The sequence below is a fragment of the Rutidosis leptorrhynchoides genome, chromosome 5 (assembly GCF_046630445.1).
Source record: "Rutidosis leptorrhynchoides isolate AG116_Rl617_1_P2 chromosome 5, CSIRO_AGI_Rlap_v1, whole genome shotgun sequence".
NCBI classification, from domain to species: Eukaryota; Viridiplantae; Streptophyta; class Magnoliopsida; order Asterales; family Asteraceae; genus Rutidosis; species Rutidosis leptorrhynchoides.
In genome coordinates this window covers 417,934,392-417,956,404 of record NC_092337.1, presented here as the reverse complement: position 1 = coordinate 417,956,404, position 22,013 = coordinate 417,934,392, and the positions used below count along the sequence as shown (strand labels likewise).

General features: G+C 35.2%; 1 protein-coding gene across 1 annotated transcript; it reads right to left on the bottom strand.

Annotated features, from left to right (window-relative positions):
- Window positions 1–10,957: 10,957 nt before the first annotated feature.
- On the bottom strand, window positions 10,958–13,121 carry LOC139849979 (putative F-box/FBD/LRR-repeat protein At4g03220). Its single transcript, XM_071839583.1, has 4 exons — window positions 13,052–13,121; window positions 12,038–12,993; window positions 11,548–11,715; window positions 10,958–11,029 (listed from the first exon to the last, which is right to left on the bottom strand). The coding sequence occupies exons 1-4, from the start codon at window positions 13,119–13,121 to the stop codon at window positions 10,958–10,960; spliced, it is 1,266 nt and encodes a 421-aa protein (XP_071695684.1).
- Between the last annotated feature and the right edge of the window lie 8,892 nt (window positions 13,122–22,013).

The following is a 22,013-nucleotide window of genomic DNA, read 5'->3' as shown; positions in this document are numbered from 1 at the left end:
ACAAAGTTTTGACCATAACAACATCAAATCCATGGATTTGATAAACATAAATCAAGCTTTTTACAAAACTAACCATGAATTTAACAACGAATTGAGAACGAAAACACATGTTACTTACCTTGATAGACTCAGTAAACGATAACAAGCACGATTCTAACACCAATTTGAGCTCAAGATAAATGTTTAAGGATTAGGGTTTGGTAGATGGGAGGGATGAAGGTACGGTGTTAATTAGGAAGCTTCAAGAAAATGAGAGAAGAAGCTGACTTCTTCAAGACCAATTTTTTTTTTTTAAATCACAGCGGAAGACTGAGTTAACATAAATACCCTTAGTTAGTTACAAACATGATTATCACAAATCATAAGTTAATTACTTTATTACAAACCACAGGCGTTACGTTATACGACTAGCTACATATTTACAAAACTTAAAACATCAGAGTTCGTCTTGTCAAACATATCGTCAGCCCGACTCCCGTCCCTACCAGCACTAAGATCCAAAACCTGCAAGGGAGGAGGTGAGGGGTTAGCACAAGGCTAAGTGAATGGAACTATCAAAAGGTTTAGCATATAGTACCAACTTGTGCTCCTATATCAACAGCTATATGCAACCACATACAACAAATAACAACCAGCAACTGTGCTCCAACTAGAGGATCGGCGGCTTGTACGGGCACACGATCACTAGCTGATCAGTCTAGCGTCTACCGATAGTCTTTACTACTGAATCCCCAGTATAGTCATCCACACGCAAGTGATGTGTCATTCAGCACTATACTCAACAAACAGTAGCCAACTAGACCCAACCACAACTAGGTTGACCTCTCTGAGCTGAACCTAACAATAATAGGTTCCAACAACAACAACATGTGCACATACAACCAGTCAACAACTACTACTACTACTACAGGAAACTAATACTACTAAAAGCATGTCAACCTTAACTGCAATCAACTATACAACATAACTACTAATCATGGCAACTATCAACAATACAAACATAGTAGCGCAACTTGCTACTCTATACTACACCCAAAGATAATCCCACTCACAGATTACCAGCAGCCAGCTCAGATAAACTATCACTGAGCTTCTTCCTTATTTTTATCACCTGAACATAAGGCAAATCAAGTTAGTTTCTATCCGTTAACACAAAACAACACAGTACATAAATCAGTCACAAAAAGCGCCGCTAAAAGTCCACCTAACACTTATGCACTTTCAAAATTTACATCTTGAACACCAAAATACAAACGGGCAGCATAACGGCTAGAAAAAGGCACTTTGGTAAAACCTTCTCCCCTGGACACATAGTCGGTCGACTGTCTCCTCAATCGGTCGACTAACGTAGACAGTCGGTCGACTGACTTTCTCAATCGGTCGACTTATTTGGTATATCCACAATCGGCCGAAAGTCAAACTCAGTCGGTCGGTTCACTCGCCAGTCGGTTAACTGTCGATCGACAGTCGGCCGACTGTGTTCATCATCTGTAGATTCTGAACACAACCTACGGACTTCAAGCTAAATTCACCAAAGCTCGATCTAGAGCTCGTTTTCGACACCAAAACTTACCACAACTCAATTACTACATGTTATAGACTATAAACCCACAAAGTTTTGACCATAACAACATCAAATCCATGGATTTTGACACAAAATCAAGCTTTTTACAAAACTCACACAAAACCATGAATTTAACAATGAATTGAGCACGAAAACACATGTTACTTACCTTGATAGACTCGGTAAACGATAATAAGCACGATTCTAACACCAATTTGAGATCAAGATCAATGTTTAAGGATTAGGGTTTGGTAGATGGGAGGGATGAAGGTACGGTGTTAATTAGGAAGCTTCAAGAAAATGAGAGAAGGAGCTGACTTCTTCCTTTGATATTTAGGTTAAATACAATACCTCATCACACACGGGTATTTACCAGTTATCTAATAACTTACGTACCTCGTTAGGCGGCCCTAACGGAGTCCAAATTAAAAAAACGAACCTGTTCTGTGACCCTTGTCACAAACTGGTCTCAACTAAACAACCAAATAATTATTAAAATTACTAATTACGCCATACCCAAGGGTACACTGGTCATTTTAACTAGGCCTAAAACGCGGATGTTACAGATGCGTTCTTATCCAGGATGATCTGATCCATTAGCTCATTTGCCATGATGATAGCTTCATGAATTGTCTTGGGTTTGGATGCTGTAACATTGGCCTTGATATTTTTTTGGCAGACCATCTTTGTACAATTCAATCTTTCGCTCTTCCGTTGGTACCAATTCAGGACATAACAAGGCTAATTTCACGAATCGCCTGTTATAGTTGGTAAGTTCCGTTCCGACAACTTTCAGATTCTGTAACTCGGCTTCCATTTTTCTAACCTCGTTCCTTAGGCAGTATTCATTGATTAGCATATTTTTCAACTCTTCCCAAGGAGTATCATATGCTCCATCGCCCCCTACAGCTTTTACATAGTTTTCCCACCATGTAAGTGCACCATCCTGTAATGTGCATGAAGCATACTTCGTCATATCCCCTTCCACACAACCACTAATTTTAAATACGGACTCAAGCTTTTCGAACCATCGGGTTAAACTGGCTGGTCCCTCTGTTCCGCTGAATGATGAAGGTTTGCAACCTTGAAATGCTTTAGATGAGCATCCAACACGAGGGTTGGTGTTGTTTGATGCTGCTCTTGCCGCTTCGACCCAAAGCATACGGTCGTTTACGCATTGGTTGATAAGCTCCTCAATTTATTGTTCCGTCATTCGATTTAATCGAGCCATGTTTCTTCAATAAACATATAAGATAATTAATCACATAGAATATTATAGATGTAGTGAGTAATTAATGGTTCATCGTGGCATATTAATAATATGAACCAATTATTATAAAAGCCTTTTCTTCTTATTAGCACTTTATAATTATATCCAGGGTAGTACCTACCCGTTAAAGTTCATACTTAATAGCTTAGTACAAAAATTAACTACTACAATCTAGATAATATTCTATTATGAAAAATTTAAAGAAAAATCACATAATCATTTCACGCTTATTCATGATATAGCAATACAATACCAGTATTTCACATAGGTTTATTTTACATAATGCATATGTAGGATAAAATAAAGCACACTAAATAATATTATACGATGCGTGAAGTGATGTCATGGCAGAAATGGTTTTAAAAATGGCGGGGCCTCTTGTTATCAGGTATTGGCATAACGCTTATTCGAGCGGTACGTTTATATCTTGGTCGGGGTTCTGAGGTACTTGATACCTCAATAGAGTTGGTAAGACAAGGATGACTAAGGGTAGAAATGTCATGAGCACTTTGTATAATAATTGCTTTATTAATTTCTGAATTTGGAAATTCTGGTTTGGTGACTACAGGTTCCTTTCTTTTTTTAAATTCTTTCTCAGTAATCTCTTTTACTTCTTCCTCCTCCTCAGGATTGTTTTTAGGTTCTTTCACTTCCGGTTCTTCCGGAAATTGTGAATCTTCCCAAAATGCATCCGACTCCAAGTAATCATCGTCATCAGTTATATAGATGATTGATACATCTTTCTTCGGGTCATCTTCGTTATCAGATAAGTCGATGATTGGTACTTTTGCTGGAGATTCATCTTCGGAGTCGCTGAATGTGATAATGAGATTGGTGCTAGAAGTAGACATCTATCACACATTAACTACCACATTAGTAATATACCACATAATATTTTCATGTTAAGATATTTAATTTCCGACCAAAAATGATAAGTAACGGTTTTCAAAAACAAGTTCGGTCAAAGTCCAGACTCACTAATGCATCCTAACAAATACCGGTCAGACACACTAATGCAATTTCTGGTTTGCTAAGACCTCTGCTCTGATACCAAATGAAACGACCCGTCCATATTACTATAAATGCAGTACGTTATTCATTGGTCCCATAGCGAGGTATTTGACCTCTATATGATACGTTTTAGAAAATATTACATTCGTTTCATAAAAAGCACACCATTATTATACATAATGCATGTTTTAAACAAGTGGTCGATTATTTAAGAGATAGTCCCCATAATACATCAATTTCCAAATACTACACATGTGACATAACAGTCGAATATAATACATGACAAAGGTTTTATTGAATGCAACACTTCATTTAAACAAAAGCATGAGACTCCATGCACAGTTTGCTCAGATAATGCAACATCGGAAGACTTTCTTCAGGACCTGAGAATAAACATGCTTAAACAGTCAACACAAAGGTTGGTGTGATATATAGGTTTAAAGCTAGCATCGATATAAATATAGACCACAAGATTTCATAGTTATAAATATTTCAATAAAGATATTCTATAAGTTGTTGAGTGCTTCGGTAACCATACTTAACCATTAATGTGGCATATTCCCTTTATTATGAAATCTCCCTACACTGTACCAAGTGTAGTAAAAATGAAGTACTATGCAACCGTTTACGATACTAGAGCGACTAGCCCGGTTGGGGTTGTCAAACCCGATAGATCTATCAATAGGATTCGCGCTTACATGTTCTTACAACATGTAAATATTAGTTACCAAGCTATTAGGGAAAATATGCAATGTGGTACAACTCAACGTAGAATATATTTTAAGTACTTATGTCAATGGCGTAAAACATAAAATGCATGTATTCTCATCCCAAAATATTTTTAGAGTTTAAAAATAGGACTATATACTCACGGTAGTAAAAGTATATTAATAATAAGTTTTCAGCTTATTAAAAATATGGCCGTCGTCCTTGGATTCACGAACCTATAACAATAATAATGATTCAGATAATAATACGACATGTGAATAAAATAAAACTAGTTCATAGAATACTTATATATTAATTTTTAACATTTTTATGTTAGTAGTCCTTTGTTAGTAGTCCAAAATAGTCCGAAATGTCCAACAGTCCAATAATCGGTATATATATAATCTTAGAATTACCCCACGACGTATTGTATACGTATTGTCTTAGAATTTATCAAAACGTATTGTATACTTATTGTCTTAGGATTTACCAAAACGTATTGTATACTTATTGTCATGAAATGTACCAAGATTATATATATATATATATATACAATCTCGGAATTAACTAAGATTATAATATTTTGTTATACTAATGATAAAATGTCCAAATATATATAGGATATAGGAAAAGTTAGCAAGGATATGGTTAATATAGTTTTTACAATATAAATTTCGTCCATACAACGTTAATTTTAGCAGATTTTGTTTTGCTCACCAAATATTCATTACAACTCCGTTTAAAGTGAATCAAATTGCTATGGATTCCTTAAGAAGTTAATTTTTCAAAAACAATTCGAAAATTTTAGCCCATGTATTAATATTCAAAGTTTTACCCTCTTTTTGTGTCGGTGGACAGATTTGGAAGAATCCCGGCACCCACCCAATATATGATTTTTGATAAAATACTTTCACTTTGTCTAAAATCATGAAAAAAATACTGGAAGTCTTATTTACATATATTAACATATTTCCAAAGTCTTAGCCTTGAACTCAAAGTCTAAGATAGGTTTTTAATTCTCAACCCAAAACAGCCCGCTTTTTGCCGAATGGAGATTAAACGATACATGTTAAGTTTCAAGGTGTTCTTCATATGTACAAGTTATAAGTTCTTATATTAACTTAATATAACATCATAATACATATAAATAAGTGTTATTAGAGTTAAGTTAAAAAGATTAGATTAGTTCTTCAAACAAGTTTAGAATCAACTAAACTATGTTCTAGTTTATAAACTCTTATATAGATAGCTGTAAACATATGAATTGAACAAGAGTTGAAGTAGAGTTTTTACCTCAAGTTTAGAATGTAAAGTTGCTGGAAAGAAGTATTAGAACAAAACTTGAGAGAGTTCTTGCAAGTGTGTGTGAAAATTGGAAGTAAAATTTGGAAAATGAATGTGTAAAAATGAGTTAGAAATGGTGCTTATTTATAGGCTTGAAAATTTAGTTTTTAGTGAAAATATCTAAGATAAGTTAAAATGTATTAAGTCATGAATGACATATTAAATTGATTAGGTCATGGATGAAATATTACAAAAATAATTGTAGATTTCTATTGGTATATACCAATAGTAAATACTTCTAGAAGATGTGTATAATACGGGTAAAAATACCGTATGAATGCGAGTAGAATTCTTGAGAAAATTGAACGAAAATATGAGTATAGCTATCCTTTATATGTATTGGTATATTATAAAGTGTATTTAATACTTGTAAGGACGTATTTACACTCGTAATAATTTATATGTAAATACATTTTAAGATAAGTTAATTACGTCGTTTAAATAGTAACATATATATTGTTCAAAAACTCTTTAAATTAGTAGTATGAAAATATAAATATAATACTTTGTTAATATACTTAATGAGATATTTAATTATCGTATTTTCAAGTTATATATATATATATATATATATATATATACACACACACACACACACACATATATATATAATTAATACAAGTTATAACGTTCGTGAATCGTAAGAATAAAAGGGTGGTCAACTGCTTATGTAAAATTCTTTCCGGAGGTTCAAGACTTATTAAAAATCATTGCTTATCAAGTCGAAATTATTAAATCATGTAAATAGTATAATCAAGTAGTCGAAAAAATACGGGTCATCACATCCAACGGGTCGGGTCAAGAGCGGGTCGGGTCGAAACCCATTTTTCGTGGGTTGGGTGGGGTCAAGACCCTTTTTCTTCAGTTTTTTTTACGTTTCCGATTTTCGTATTCATTTTCTGACTCTTGAATTTTTCGGATTCGCACTGCGAAAATTCACGCCGAAAACGCGCCTCGAAAACACGCAGCGAAAACAGGCGGTGAAAAAGCGGGTTAAAGAAGCGCCTCAAAAACGCACGCCGAGAACGCGCTGCGAAAGCACGTGTCGAAAACGTGCTTCGAAAACGCGTGTCGAAACGTGATTAGAAAACGCATGTGAAAACGCGCGACAATAACTCGTTGAGAAAAAGCGCGGGGAAAACACGTTGCGAAAACGCGCGCTCAAAACGCACCGCGAAATAGGAGTGTCGAAAACGCGATGCGAAAATGTGCGCCAAAAACTCACACCGAAAACGCAGACCAAAAACTCGCGCCGGACGCGTTGCAAAAACGCGATGTGAAAACGCACGGCGAAAACGCGCTACGAAAAGACCCGCCGAAAACGCGCGCCATAAACGCGGCGAAAAACGCGCTGTGAAAATTGCGCCGAAAATTCGCTGTGAAAACACGTGCCGAAAACGCGCTACGAAAACGACGTTGAAAACGGTGGGCGGAAACGTCCTGCAAAAACATGTCGAAAACGAGCTGCGAAAAACTCGCGCCAAAACGCGTTGCGAAAACGCGCACTAAAAACGAGCGTCGAAAACGCGCATCGAAATCCCGCGGTGAAAACGGGCATCTAAAAGTAAGACCCATTGGACCCGAACATATGACCCATTACTTTTTCTTTGTAATATAAATAGATCAATTTTGGACCTACAAGATTTTTTATCCATTATAAATTTAGACTCTACTAGACCCTAAAATTAAGACCGAATGAACCCATTTTTAGGTAATGGGTTTGATTTGCCAGCATACTCACGATACGTGATTCTTCACATGAACAACAAGTCAACACAACTAGTTGACTATTGACTTTTGACTATATAGAATAATATAAATAGAAGAATTGGACAAATTGGTGTCCTCGTGTTAACATATAGCGTTACACGTGTGGACTATAAAATCAATACGAGTAGTTTGTTATTTAAATTTTGTTTATCCAAAACCTTAAAGAGACAAGAGTTGAGCATATAAGTACAATTTAATATTCAACAATTATTATCTAGTTGACACCACTACTTGGTTTTACGGTTTTACCCCTTCTAATATCAAGTTTGAACCATTAATCCATCTCAGTAACTCTTGATTAATAAAAACAACCGTCTTTTACTGTTCGTGGCTTGATAGAATATTTGACGAATAGTCAAATCAAATATCAACCTAACTTTTAGAAAATGTGCCGGACACAACCTAACTTTTTTTCTAACTACTAAGGGGGTGTTTGGATTTGCGTTTTGAAAAATGATTATGCGTTTTAAATAATCATAATCAAATAATCAGCTCCAACAAAACGTGATTTTGATAAATGGTATTTGGATTTGATTGTACAGTTTGAAATCGTAATAATTAAATAATCAGTTTATGAGTGTTTGGGAAAATCAGATTATTTAGTAACTTAACATGTAAATTTACCAAATAGGACATCCTTTGAAATTAATAAAATATAAAAATTAATATACAATGATACATTTTTTATGACTTGTAGTTTACAATTGTTTTGCTTAAAAAAATGACTTGTAGTTTACACTAACAAAAAATATACACCAACTATATATCCGATTCATTTTACACTATCACATTCACACATGTAAAATATAATTAAAATATACATTATACATTCACCTATCAAATGACTCTAGCTTTCAGTGATACATTAAACATCACGAAGATATAGGGGTACTTCAGGAGTTTTAATGAACATCATGATAAATCCAAAATGGCGTTTTGTTTGCAGTAGCTATGGGCATACTGCTTGAAAAATGCGTTTTGATGCTCTCATAACGTAAATAATCCAATTTTAAATTTATACTACCAAACACTTTCAATAGATTATTCACATCTTCAAAACGCAATAATTAAAAAATCACGTTTAAATCGCATTCCCAAACACCCTCTAAATTTTATTAGATAACCCCCAGCAAGACGTTAGGGGAACAATAATACAAAGATTACAAAGGCTTTTGTAGCCAAATATTCTAACTAGTACAGTTACGACCTCTATCAGAATACCAATTGAAAGACATCATTGTCGAAAAGCCCATTTTTTGAAGAGGAGAAGGCCCAACTATTATGCCTTTTTGTTCTTTTCCCGTGGCTCTAGATCACCCGTCACACAAAATATGATTAAAGACACGTGTTTGACTTAACAGGTAAACGAATAACATTTTCCGTGTTAAGGCTACCGGGAAATGAAAGTAAGTTTTACTCCGATCTGCACGGCCTAACTGAGTTATCACGTGACTCTGGCCAACCTAAGATATGTTTCTAGTAAAGTGTGAACATGAGACCTCTTGTGAGTATATCAGCCACTACTAGGCTATCTCAGATGGTTTTACTAAAGCATATGTAGGCATATACAGTATGCTAAATGTGTTAAAAAAAAATTCCAAATTGCATTTTAAAGGAATAAAAACCACTGCAGTGTTTGTTTTTTTGGTGATACATTTTCTTGTAATCATAACTAACAACTGGTTATTTATGGGGGCGTATGGGATTGCTCATACTAAATATCTATCTGTTTAAACAATAATCATAATCAATAAGCAGGTAGCAAGCAGATAAACAGTTTTCAATTATAGGCTTTGTTTTTGTACCAACCCAACCCAACTCAATCACTTTCAAAGGTTAGTAAAATTCAAACAGATAAACACTTCAATAGGCTTTGTTTTTACATTTCAAATTATCTTTTGGGCCAACCCAACCCAGCTCAATCCATATCAAATGTTAGTAATAGTCGCACGTTACATAATAAGCTGCACGTACCACCAATTTATATTTTTATTCCTGCTATATTTCATATAAAATGAAATACATGAACAGCTTTAGGTTACCAGGTGTGGCAGAGGTTTTGGCTGGCAACATATTCTGCAGTATTTTTGAAAACTTTCCTAACTTAATATACGAATTCGAATTCACTTTGCTCCTTGTTTCGATATTGAAGCCAACCATTTACTTGCAACTGTCACTTCAACAACATTGTTGTTAATGATACCTTTATAAACCCTACCAAATCCACCTTTTTATATGATCATTGATTCGTCGAAATTGTTGGTAGCCAACTGCATCTCAGCAAGCATAAACTGGCGGCATAATTGTTCCGCTAATAAAGATAGCCACTTATTATAATTATTAACATCATTATAGTTATTATTGTCGTCCTCAAGGCTTGTTTCATAAAGTTTTCTCAACTTATAAACGACGATGTTGATCAGAACCATGACAAGTATCATACCAGTCACAACTTCTTGTACTCTTCCAAAAGATAATAGTGATTTTGATCGTTTTGGAGTCCAAGAATATTCTCAAAGCAAGAATAATCATGATATCGATTGTGTATTTTGAGTGATGAATAACTCGAATAACTAATTAACAAAAATAACAATTAAAGCCCATGCATATATGTTAGTGAACCCACGCCATCTAATTAACAAAAATAACAAACAAAGCCAAATGCCAAAAACAAGCACTAAAACCCAAAGGGCTGTTCGACACTTTTTTAATTATCAAAATCTCAAAAGTCAAAACTGAATATCCAGCAATCCTAAACATCCCTACATATAATCCCACTAAATAACCAAAACAAGCAAACAAAATAATATGAACTATGAAAACGAGTAAGATAAAATATAAGGAAATCCATTCCTTATCAAACACAAATAATATATCATCTTACACTACACAAATAATATAAACTACGAACCTTCTGAGCCAGCTGACTGTGCACCTTGCACGGCTCTCGGCCCATTCCAGCCTGCAGGCTTTGCGGCCCAAAATCCATCAAATATTCTGCATCATAAAGATGTTAGAAATTCTTTATCACAACATAGTAAAGTAATCATTATCATTAATATTATGTTGATCAAAGAAGAGCAGTTGTCAGTCAGTTATCTTTAGTCTTGATTGTTCAATCAATGGTTACCTCATGCTTATTTTATAAATCTCTTGGCAATCTTGTTTGAAGATTGTAAAGGTAGCAAAATGGGTGAAGTGGGTAACGGGGGTCCGAATATTAACCGAAGTAAAGTTATGAATTCCAGATAGATTTTAATAACAAGCAGGCAAGCCGAAGAAAAGTTACCTCAGCTACGCAGGTGGTTCACACGTCGTGGCATTTGGTTTGATACTTGAGTTGAGGTGGAGGGTGTAGGAACCTGACATTAATTAATTAAACATGTTAAAAAGCCAGATTATTGGATTACAACTGTGAAAGTTAAGGTCCCATTCGGTTATAAATGGGTCGAGTTTAGTAAAGTTTTATTTCAGAACGATATGAAGAAAAAAAAGAAAGAATCGGACTGAGTAACTAAATTAGTTTGTCTTAAAAGTTACGATTTGGGTTACAAATAAAAGACTTGTTTATTTGGAAATTGCAAGGAAATATCATTTTTCATTTAAAGATGTTAGGATATTTTTTTTCTCACAACATAGTAAAGTAATCATTAGGCTGATTAAAGAAGAGCAGTAGTTGTCAGTCGGTCAGTCATCTATAGCCTTAATTGTTCGAATATGAACCGATTCAACGAAAACCCCATAGCCAAATCATGAATTCCATAAATGATAATAATAATAACATTGACATTTTAATATTAATAATGATAATGATAATGATAATAAGAGGACAAAAAAACGACTGTATGTAAACAAATAAATACCAAATTGATGAAAGTACCTTCATGAAGAATGTGGCATTTGGTGAGTATTCAAAAAAGAAATTTCTGGCTTCAGTAGACATTTCAAATTTGCATGTATCCCTCGAGCCAGAGTTTATATTCAAGCTAATCAAGTTCCTAAAGGGGGAAGGCTGAGCAGATAGTAACTCGGGGAATGAGGAAATACACTGCACATATAATAAAGATTATTATTATTATGCATATAAATGCACAAGTTGTTTAATAGTTCTCTCGTCAAAAACTGTACGCATTAAAAACGATATTTCAGGGGCATCTGGTCACTTGAATTAATGTTCATAAATTACAAAAAACAGTTATGACAGTTAATCAAAACCATCGATTATAGTTGTTAGATGCATAGGATATAATTTTGCATATATATCTACTTCTCCTTCCGTTTAAATGTAATTACCAACGCTAATTATTTATTCTAAGAAAAGGGTGTCAGACAATAAACATGTGATTATAGCAGATACTAGATCACCGTACCTCAACAATGTCCAAGTTAAGCGTAAGAAATCTGACACTACTACAGAGGTCTTGAAGCATGTTAATAATACGGAAAGCATCTTCGTGCCTCTTTGAACCGTAAAGGCGCAAACTGACACTCACTTTGTTCACAGAAAAATAAGAGTTTCTAAACCAATGTGGCGGATAGTAACCTTTGTAGCAGAATGACGAAAGTCCTGACGGAATCTTCAAGTCATTGATTGAACATTCAATTATAGTGAGATTCTCAAGTTGATGTGCAATCACTTTGATAACATTATAACCTCTGTAATTAACAAGTGTGAGATTAGCAAGTCGGGGGGTGTTAATTTTAAAAACCTTAGCCTTCACTATAACAAGTTCTAAAGTGAAGTTCCGTAAGTTGACGCAGTTGGAGAAAAGATCAAGGGATTTACATTCATCATCACACAACCAAATATCTTTTAGATACAAAGTCGTTAAAGCTGGAAAATCCCATGGTGTTCTGGGTGTAAGGCAAGGACCAAAACTGGAGGTTCTTAAGGTGAGGTGCTTAAGAGTCTGAGACCTAAAGAGATAAGAAGGAAATTCATTCTTGGGTCTAACATCAAGGATTAGTTCTTGGACATTGTGAGAAATCGTATAATTTGTAATCTCTCTCATAAAGTTTTCAGTATCTGCTCCATGGATATATAGATTTACCGAGGACACTTCTACTTGATGGTTGCGATGAGACAGAACATGGGTTACGAATTCTGAGAACTTGGGTAAAGTTTTAAATCCATTACTTGAAAAGTTGAGACATGGCATTAATGTCCAGATAAGCTTCCATCTTGGAAACAACAACAAACACGTTTGAATAGCTAATTTAGTGTCAACACGAGAGAGGATTTGAATAATAAGCTCAAGAGGCAAGCTGCTCAATCTATCTTCATCGAGCGCTGCTGTAGCATTATTTCCATACAACAAATGATTATCTGAGGTTCACAATGAATAACTTCATATCAATTACTTGGATAACAAAACTATGAGTACTATTGATGTAAAATGCATGCAACCCCAAATCCCCAATTAATGTTCTAGATATTACAGTATATTTTACCATCATGATTGCATCAAACAAGTAGTTTTTTTTTTTTTTTTTTTGGCGAAAAACTAGAAACTTTTATAGTCACAAAATAGGACACTTCATCAAACCGATGAGGGCCTAAACAAAGGATACAAAGCAAAACAAGCACAACCAACCGAACTACAAAGAATCAAATCTAAACAATACAAGCAAACCACAAACCACACGATCAAACAATTAGTAGACAATGAACATGAAAAACGCTAAGCAATTCAAAAAAAAAAAAACACGCTAAGCATTTCAAAAGTAAATCTATCGAAAAGAGTGAAACCACGATGTATTGATTTCTGTGTCGTAGGGTAAGCAGATGTATAATTGATGGATTAATGCCGGTTAGTAGAGAATTAAGGTTTGAGAAATTATGTACCTTTGATCTTTGAAGAAGAAGAATAAATTAATATCGAATTGAATGGCAATTCAGTTGTTGATCGTGCATGCTAGGTCAGTAGAAAATCGTTACAACACGGGTCGGGTTGGGACTATTGCATTCCCTCAAACAATCTGTTTTGGATTTGAGGGTTGATCCCTCTGTTGTTGTCAAAGCCCATAAGGATTCTGTGTTGGATTTAGTCAAACAATCTGTTTTGGGACCTGGGGATGCCGGGCTTGTTGCTCCTTGTGATGCTTCTTTGGGCCTGAAGGCCCATTCGGTAGAGGCTGGTCCAGTTCGACATTATGCTGGTGTGGAGAGTGTTATGGATGTTGGTGGTCGACGTGTGCATAATAAGGGCTCACCTTCGTCTTCGTTGAATGGTCATAGTGCCACATTTTTTGGGTTATTTATTGAGAGTGTTAAAGAGTATTAAAGATTGAAGAAGAATAAATTAATATTGAATGGCAATTCTGTTTTGGATTCACCTTCGCCTTCGTCTTCGTTGAGTGTTGTGGAGAGTGATGGGTTATTTATTTCAAAGTTCCTCTTTTTACATCTTCGGTTGCATCAACCTAACATTTTGTTCGACATGCTTCCTCTTCAGGTTCCCACATTTTTTTCTTGTAAATATCTTTCTTCGATGCAATCGCTTTACCTATCGACATATATACACCTCAAAATAATATATAATAAATAATACATATACATACGAAATACATATATACACACACGCGCGCGCGCGATAAATAATATTTATAAATAATATATATCCGGATATAATATACACTACTACAAAAAAGAGAAAAGAAACCCATGTATGAAACCTCTTTTTTAAGGTGTGCCAAGAAGGAGGTTTTAAAAGTGAGAAGAGACCGGTTTTTTTTTTATATGTGAAAAAAGGTCTTTTTGTAGACTTTTGAAACCTCTTTTCATGGAAAACCAGTTTCTCTGTTTTGAAACCTCTTTTACATTAAAACCGGTGTCTATTATGTTATTTTAAGAACCTCTTTTTTCTCAAAAACCGGTTTCAATGAACATTTAAAAAAAAAAAAAAAAAATTTGTTGATTATATTTGAGTGAGAAACAAAAAAAAATCACTTCTTTTTGTTAAGCTGAACAAAACCCAACCTGAGCTTTTATTTTTCATTTGGATCTGTGTTTTAAATTAAAGCTGCACATCTCGTTTAGCTCTATACTTAGAATTTTTTGACTTTTTATATTTGATATATGTATGGTAATCATGCTTCTTATTTTATACTCCGTATTTATTATCAGGTCTCTTCAAGATTTGATATTTACATCAAGCATATACTAAGTACTAGTGCAGAGACTCGTGGAATTACGGGAATTTAGAGGAAATTTTTTTGAATGTTATATTATATAATCAACATGTTATGATGATACTAAATCTTCAAAAGGCATCAAATTATTTACAGATCTAGACAAAATTCGAAGCAATTGAAAACTTAGCACAAGAAGTGTAAAGAAATCCATCAAAAGTTGAAAAGGTAATTCTTAAAGTCAAAATCTATGACTTAAGACCCGGATCCATGAACAAAGACGAAGATACAAAAAATTGACTACCTTCGTCGCCGGCACCCTTGACACCTCTGATGGATTGTAGATGTAGTGGTCAGAGTAACCCAATTGCTGTGGAAGACGAATTGAGAAGATGAATTTGGAAGATCAATTTTGAGAAAAATGATATGATCGTTCCGAATTCATACAAGAATTGGAGAACAATCTAACACACGATCAAGAATCCAATGAACAAGAATAGATTCTGAAATCGAATGTCACTTTTATTGCTTGAAATCAATTACAAGGAATTTGAGAGAGAAAACGTATTACAATACAATTGAATGAATGATTCTGAAACAGACTCCCTACTTACAACTTATACACATCTCAATTGCTACAACTAACTACTAATCGTAACTAATTTCTGTTGCAGGTGTTCTTTGTAACCGTCACTCTACAGGTTTGACTAATTTTGACTTAAACCTCTCAGCTGGTGATCACGTGCTGGTCTCGTGCCTTTACTTAACCAAAAACATGTGCTACTCACGTGCGTATTAAAATCATATCAATATCCCCTCCTTCAAAACATCCTTGACCTCAAGGATGTCAATTTTGAAAATCAAAATCTGGAAATCGTTGAAGCAATTCCTCAGCCAATTCCCAAGTAGCATCAGCTTCAGTACCATGCAGCCATTGAATTAACCAGTAAATTCCTATTCCATTATCACGTTTCACCATTTTCCTTTCTAAAACCTTCAACGGTATAGAAGATAGTAGCCCATTTTGATCCAACCTAGGTAAAACTGGAGCTACAATTGGGACAACACCTCGATGGAGTTTCAATTGAGATACATGGAACACTGGATGAATAAGAGCACTGTCGGGTAGTTGTAACTTGTAAGCCACATTCCCAATTTTAGAAATTATCTTGAAAGGACCATAATATTTGGGTGATAATTTGTGATACTTGTCTCCCCTCACAGTCATTTGTCTATAAGGCTGTAGCTTGACATACACCCACTCATCCACATTGAAGACCCTGTCACTTCTGTGTTTGTCAGCTTGATTTTTCATTCTGTCCTGAGCCCTTTTCAAATGAAAAGTCAACACCTTGATAGCTTCTTCTCTAGCCATCAAGGACCTGTCCACAACCTCTACTAAACTGTCTCCCTTTGTATACATGATAGGTGTTGGAGGTGGTTGGCCATAAAGGACTTCATAAGGAGTTGTATTAATTGAGGTATGGTAATTAGTATTATACCAATACTCAGCTAAAGACAACCAATTTGACCAAGCCTTTGGCTTATCACCTGTCATACATCTCAAATAGCATTCCAAGCATCTATTGACCACCTCTGTTTGTCCATCTGACTGTGGATGGTAAGCAGTTGACATGTGTAGCTGGACCCTTAGCACCTTAAAGAGCTCTTGCCAAAACTTGCTTAAAAAAACCTTATCTCTATCAGACACAATAGTCTTAGGTAATCCATGTAGTTTGTAGATGCATTCCATAAAAGCTTCTGCCACTTGTATAGCAGTGAATGGATGTGATAATGGAATGAAATGAGCATACTTGCTCAACCTATCAACCACCACCATAATGACTGTATACCCTTTTGAAGTAGGTAACCCTTCAATGAAGTCCATTGAAATATCTGCCCATACTCTAGATGGTATTGGTAATGGTTGTAGCAACCCAGGGTATGCTGCTAGGTCTGGTTTAAATCTCTGACAGATACTACACTCCCTTATGAACTGCTTAACTTGCCTTCTCATTTTCTTCCAATAAAATTGCATAGCTAACCTCTGAATTGTAGCATTAACCCCTGAATGTCCTCCACTAACATCACAATGAAAATGCTTGACTAAAGTAAGTCTAAGTTGAGCATCTGCACCTACCACCAACTTACCTTTCCTTTTAAGTTGGTGCCCATCCCAAGTATAATGTTTTGAAGCCAATGGGTTAGATTTTAACCGTGCAATTAATTGTTGCAGGTCAATATCTTGGTCCACACTTGCTTGAATCTTTTGAGGTAACTCTGCAGTAATAGTAGTCAACAAAAGCTGGAAAAGTTGACTACTAGTTTGTAGCCTGGACAAGGAATCTGCAGCAGCATTGTCTACACCCTTCTTGTATTGAATTTCATAGTCATACCCCAATAGTTTAGGTAACCATTTTAATTGTGTAGGTGTAGACATTCTTTGATCCAATAGGTACTTGAGGCTCACATGGTCAGTTTTTATGATAAAGTGCCTATCCAAAAGATAACCTCTCCATTTCTCTAAAGCATACACTACAGCTATAAAATTCTTTTTCATAGGTAGAAAGTGCCTGATGCCTAGGAGCCAAAGTTTTACTCAAATAAGCAATTGGGTGCCCATTTTGTTGCAACACAGCTCCAATTCCAACCCCAGATGCATCAGTTTCCACAGTAAATTCTTGAGAAAAATCTGGCAATTGCAGTACAGGGGACTGTTGCATTGCCTGTTTAAGTGCTTCAAATGCTGCAGTAGCCTCATCACACCAATTGAATCCATCTTTCCTTAACAATTTTGTTAAGGGTTGACTAATGGAAGCATACCCTCTAATGAACCTCCTATAGTACCCAGTTAACCCTAAGAATCCCCTCAATTGTTTAAGATTCTTGGGTAATGGCCAATCTTTCATTACAGCAATCTTAGCTGGATCTGTTGACACACCTTCAGATGTGATGACATGTCCCAAATATTCAACCTTGGGAGTAGCAAATACACATTTGGACAGCTTAGCATACAATGTGTTATCTCTCATCACCTGCAGCACCTCTTTTAAATGGAAAACATGCTCTTCCAAACTTGAACTGTATACTAGTATGTCATCAAAAAATACTAGTACAAACCTCCTTAGAAACTTCTTGAACACTTCATTCATTAATGATTGAAAGGTTGCAGGGGCATTAGTAAGGCCAAAGGGCATTACTAGGAACTCATAGTGACCTTCATGAGTCCTAAAAGCTGTTTTTTCTATGTCATCATCATACATTCGGATTTGGTGATATCCTGACCTGAGATCCAGTTTAGAAAACACCACTGACCCACTTAATTCATCAATAAGTTCCTCAATAAGTGGTATAGGAAACTTATCCTTCACATTCTGTTTATTCAGCTCCCTGTAATCTATGCACATTCTCCAACTTCCATCTTTCTTTTTGACCATCACAATAGGTGCAGAGAATGGACTTTGACTTGTCCTGATCACCCCTGTATCCAATAATTCAGCTACCATAGTCTCTATTGCATCTTTTTGAGTAGATGGATGCCTGTAAGGTCTCACATTGATGGGTAAAGTTCCTTCCTTTAAAGGTATCTTATGATCATGACTCCTTTTTGGTGGCAATTTTGTAGGCACCTCAAACACATCTGCATACTCATTCAGTAGTTGAGTAATAGATGCATCTTGTGATTCATTCATATTAACTTGGCTTTGAATATTGTAGCAAACAACTGGAACCACACACAGGCACATTGAAGCTAGGTAAGCTTCTTGTTGAATACATGCCTTATCTAATTTCTTACCCCCAATCCACTGCATTGCACCTTTCTTTGCTCCCCTTAAAATGATTCTATCACCCTTATAGTGAAATATCATCTTAAGCTCATCAAAATTCCACATTATGTTTCCTAACTTTTTAAGCCACTGGATACCTAACACCATCTCACAGCCCCCAATTGGAATTATGACCAAATCATCTTCAAATTCTTTCCCATTCATTTGCCACCTAAACCCTTTACATTCACTAGAACTTGTGATTTTGTTACCACCTGGAATTATAACTTGCATAGGGTTGATGGTATTAGTGGGACACCCTAACTTTTTAGCAGTGTCTAAGTATAAAAAGTTATGTGTACTGCCTGAATCTATTAAGATATGCACAGCTTTCTTGTTCACATGGCCATAAACTCTCATAGTTTGATATGCTGTTGTACCAGTGATTGCATGTAAAGAAATTTGAGGAGAAGTTTGAGGTAAATACTCAATTACCTCTTCAGTAAAATCCAATTCTTCATGTGACTTTGTTTCTTGAAATGCAGGCTCTTTCTCTTCCACCCATTCTTCATCAGCTAACACTTCAAGAGAATACATCTGGCCACTGCATTTGTGTCCTGGAGCATATTTCTGGTCACAGTAAAAACATAACCCCTTTGATCTCTTTTCTTCTATTTCTTTTTGTGATAACTGTCTTCTTGGTACAGGATTTTTATAAGTGGTGTTGAATGGGACTGCAGGTAGTGCTAACTTGTTACTGGTTGAGGGTAGGGTCATTGTATTGGTGGTGTTTGGTGGTTATGATCTGGCATTATAACTATGGTATGTGGTTTTTGGTGTCGATAACACTGGAGTAAACCTCTTCTTGGTAGCTGCAATTGAGTCTTCTTGTAGTTTAGCCAAACTAAATGCATCTTTCAGGGTTTTAGGTCTGAACATTCTCACAGTGAGTTCTATATCCTTCTGCATACCAGCCAAACACAAACTTATGGCTTGCTTTTCACTGATATCAACCTTGTTCAGTAGGGTTTCAAACTCATCTTGATAGTTTTGCATAGTACCAGTTTGTTTGAGATTTTTTAATTCAGCCATTGGATCTTCATCAATTGAGCCAAATCTCTTTTGAATAGCTTCTTGGTACACCTCCCAGTCCACATCTTCTCCATGTAACTTGATAAATTGTTGGTGCCAATGTAATGCCTTTTTATAAAGATGAATGGATACAATCTTCACCTTCTCTTCATCCTGGATACCATCCACCATAAAGAACTGATTGCATCTAAAGATCCATCCCTTCACATCATCACCTTCAAATTTTGGAAAATCAACTCTGGTCATTCGTGTCATTTGATTTGCAGGTCTCCTTAGCTGACCTTCACCTCCTTGTATCTTTTGCATTTCTGCAGTCAGGTAATTCTGTTGAACCAACATATTCTGAAATTGAGCAGCCATATCCTCCATTGTTTGCCGTATACCAGCCATGGCCGAATTAACTGCTTCGGTCACCATCTCCTTTGTTTGATCGTCGTTCCTGGTAGTCACCACCATCTTCTTCAATTCAACTATCAAGATCTTGATAGCTCTGATACCAAATGATATGATCGTTCCGAATTCATACAAGAATTGGAGAACAATCTAACACACGATCAAGAATCCAATGAACAAGAATAGATTCTGAAATCGAATGTCACTTTTATTGATTGAAATCAATTACAAGGAATTTGAGAGAGAAAACGTATTACAATACAATTGAATGAATGATTCTGAAACAGACTCCCTACTTACAACTTATACACATCTCAATTGCAACAACTAACTACTAATCGTAACTAATTTCTGTTGCAGGTGTTCTTTGTAACCGTCACTCTACAGGTTTGAACGTGCTGGTCTCGTGCCTTTACTTAACCAAAAACATGTGCTACTCACGTGCGTATTAAAATCATATCAAAAAATGATGAAAAAATCAACAGATTTATGAATTTGGAAGATCAATTTTGAAATATGTAAGGTTCGTAACGTGAAGATTTTTGATCTGGATTGGTAAATGGTACCTGGAAGCAAGCGTGCTCTGTATTTTGAGCCTCAAAAAATATCACGCATGTTTTTTTAAGTTCAACGGTATTTTAAACCATATAGGAATATTTTTTTATGTATTGTTTTTCTTTTCTTTTTATTTAAAAAACTAATGGAAGGATGACATTATCTTAATACCTTGGATTTTTTTTCTTTTTCATTTTGATTTTTTTTGGAGAAGAAAAAATCGTATTTAATGACATCATGCAGTTGGAGATTTAAAGGCATTATAAGATGATGAAGTGGATGTGGGTACTATATCATGAAATATGTATAGTAATATGGCATCTTACATATTTGGTTGTGATTATTAAATATTTCCTCACTTGTTTGTGTAGGTAATATTGCATCAGCCATTAAGCAAAAAGCCATCAAGCAACATGAAGAACCGGAAGTTGAAATTTGTTTGGCTCAACGTTGAATTTTTTTAAACATCACCACTTCGAATTTAACTTAACTGAAAGGCCATCAAGCAGCAGCTCTTCAATCGATCAAGCAATCTTTTTGAATACTAGCTAGTATTAGTTTACTCGTGAGTTTCGGATCTACAGTTTTCCTTGTAAATTTGAAAGATTATTGATATATGCAACTATGCAACTTTGTTGGTGTACATAAAACTTTATCATTAAACTTGATATTGTTTCTTCACCATGTCAGTAAGTTTTCGTAACATGTTTTTGTTATACAACTACTAGAAAAAGTTATTATTATTATTTTTTTCAAAAAAAGTACAAAGAAACAAGTTTTTAACTAAAAACACCTCTCTTTAATCGAGCATAGAACCTCTTTTTAGTGAAAAACTGGTTTCTAAAGCTAAGCAAAGGAACCTCTTTTATATCCGGTTCAATACTTTTGGAACCCCTATTGATAGGAACTTCTTCTAAAACCGGTTCCAAAGACCATAAAAACCGGTTTCAAAGGTGATTTTTTGTAGTAGTGATAATAATATATATAATAAATAATAAAAATAAAGCTTAAAGCTTTATTTTTTCTCTTATGGCTTTTTTTTTAAGGCCTTTTTGGGTGCCTGCGGTTGCGTTTGTGTAGGCATTTGTGGTTGTTCTTGTGATTGTAGTAGATGCTGTAAATGAAATTGCTGAAATGTCATTGCTTCTTGTTGGATCATCATTTGTTGTTGCTCCATAGTTGATGATAACGAGTTTAAAAACCCGCACTTCACTGCAGGGTGTTTTAGTCCTCTAACGGTCGATTACTTGAACGTTCAAAAAGACGGTTAACGATTGGTTAACTGTACGTTTAAAAAATGAAGGATTGAATAAAGAATGTGAACAACGAAAGTGAAAAAAATACGGTTAATTGAACTGTTAAAAAACAGTTAACAATTGCTTAATATGACGTTTTAAAAATAATGGTA

Coding starts and splice junctions, on each gene's coding strand:
- LOC139849979 (XM_071839583.1), bottom strand. CDS start 13,121: ATGGTAAAATATACTGTAATATCTAGAACATTAATTGGGGATTTGGGG. Junction 12,994..13,051: donor GCATGCATTTTACATCAATA/GTACTCATAGTT, acceptor TGTGAACCTCAG/ATAATCATTTGTTGTATGGA. Junction 11,030..11,547: donor ATGCCACATTCTTCATGAAG/GTACTTTCATCA, acceptor AATTAATGTCAG/GTTCCTACACCCTCCACCTC.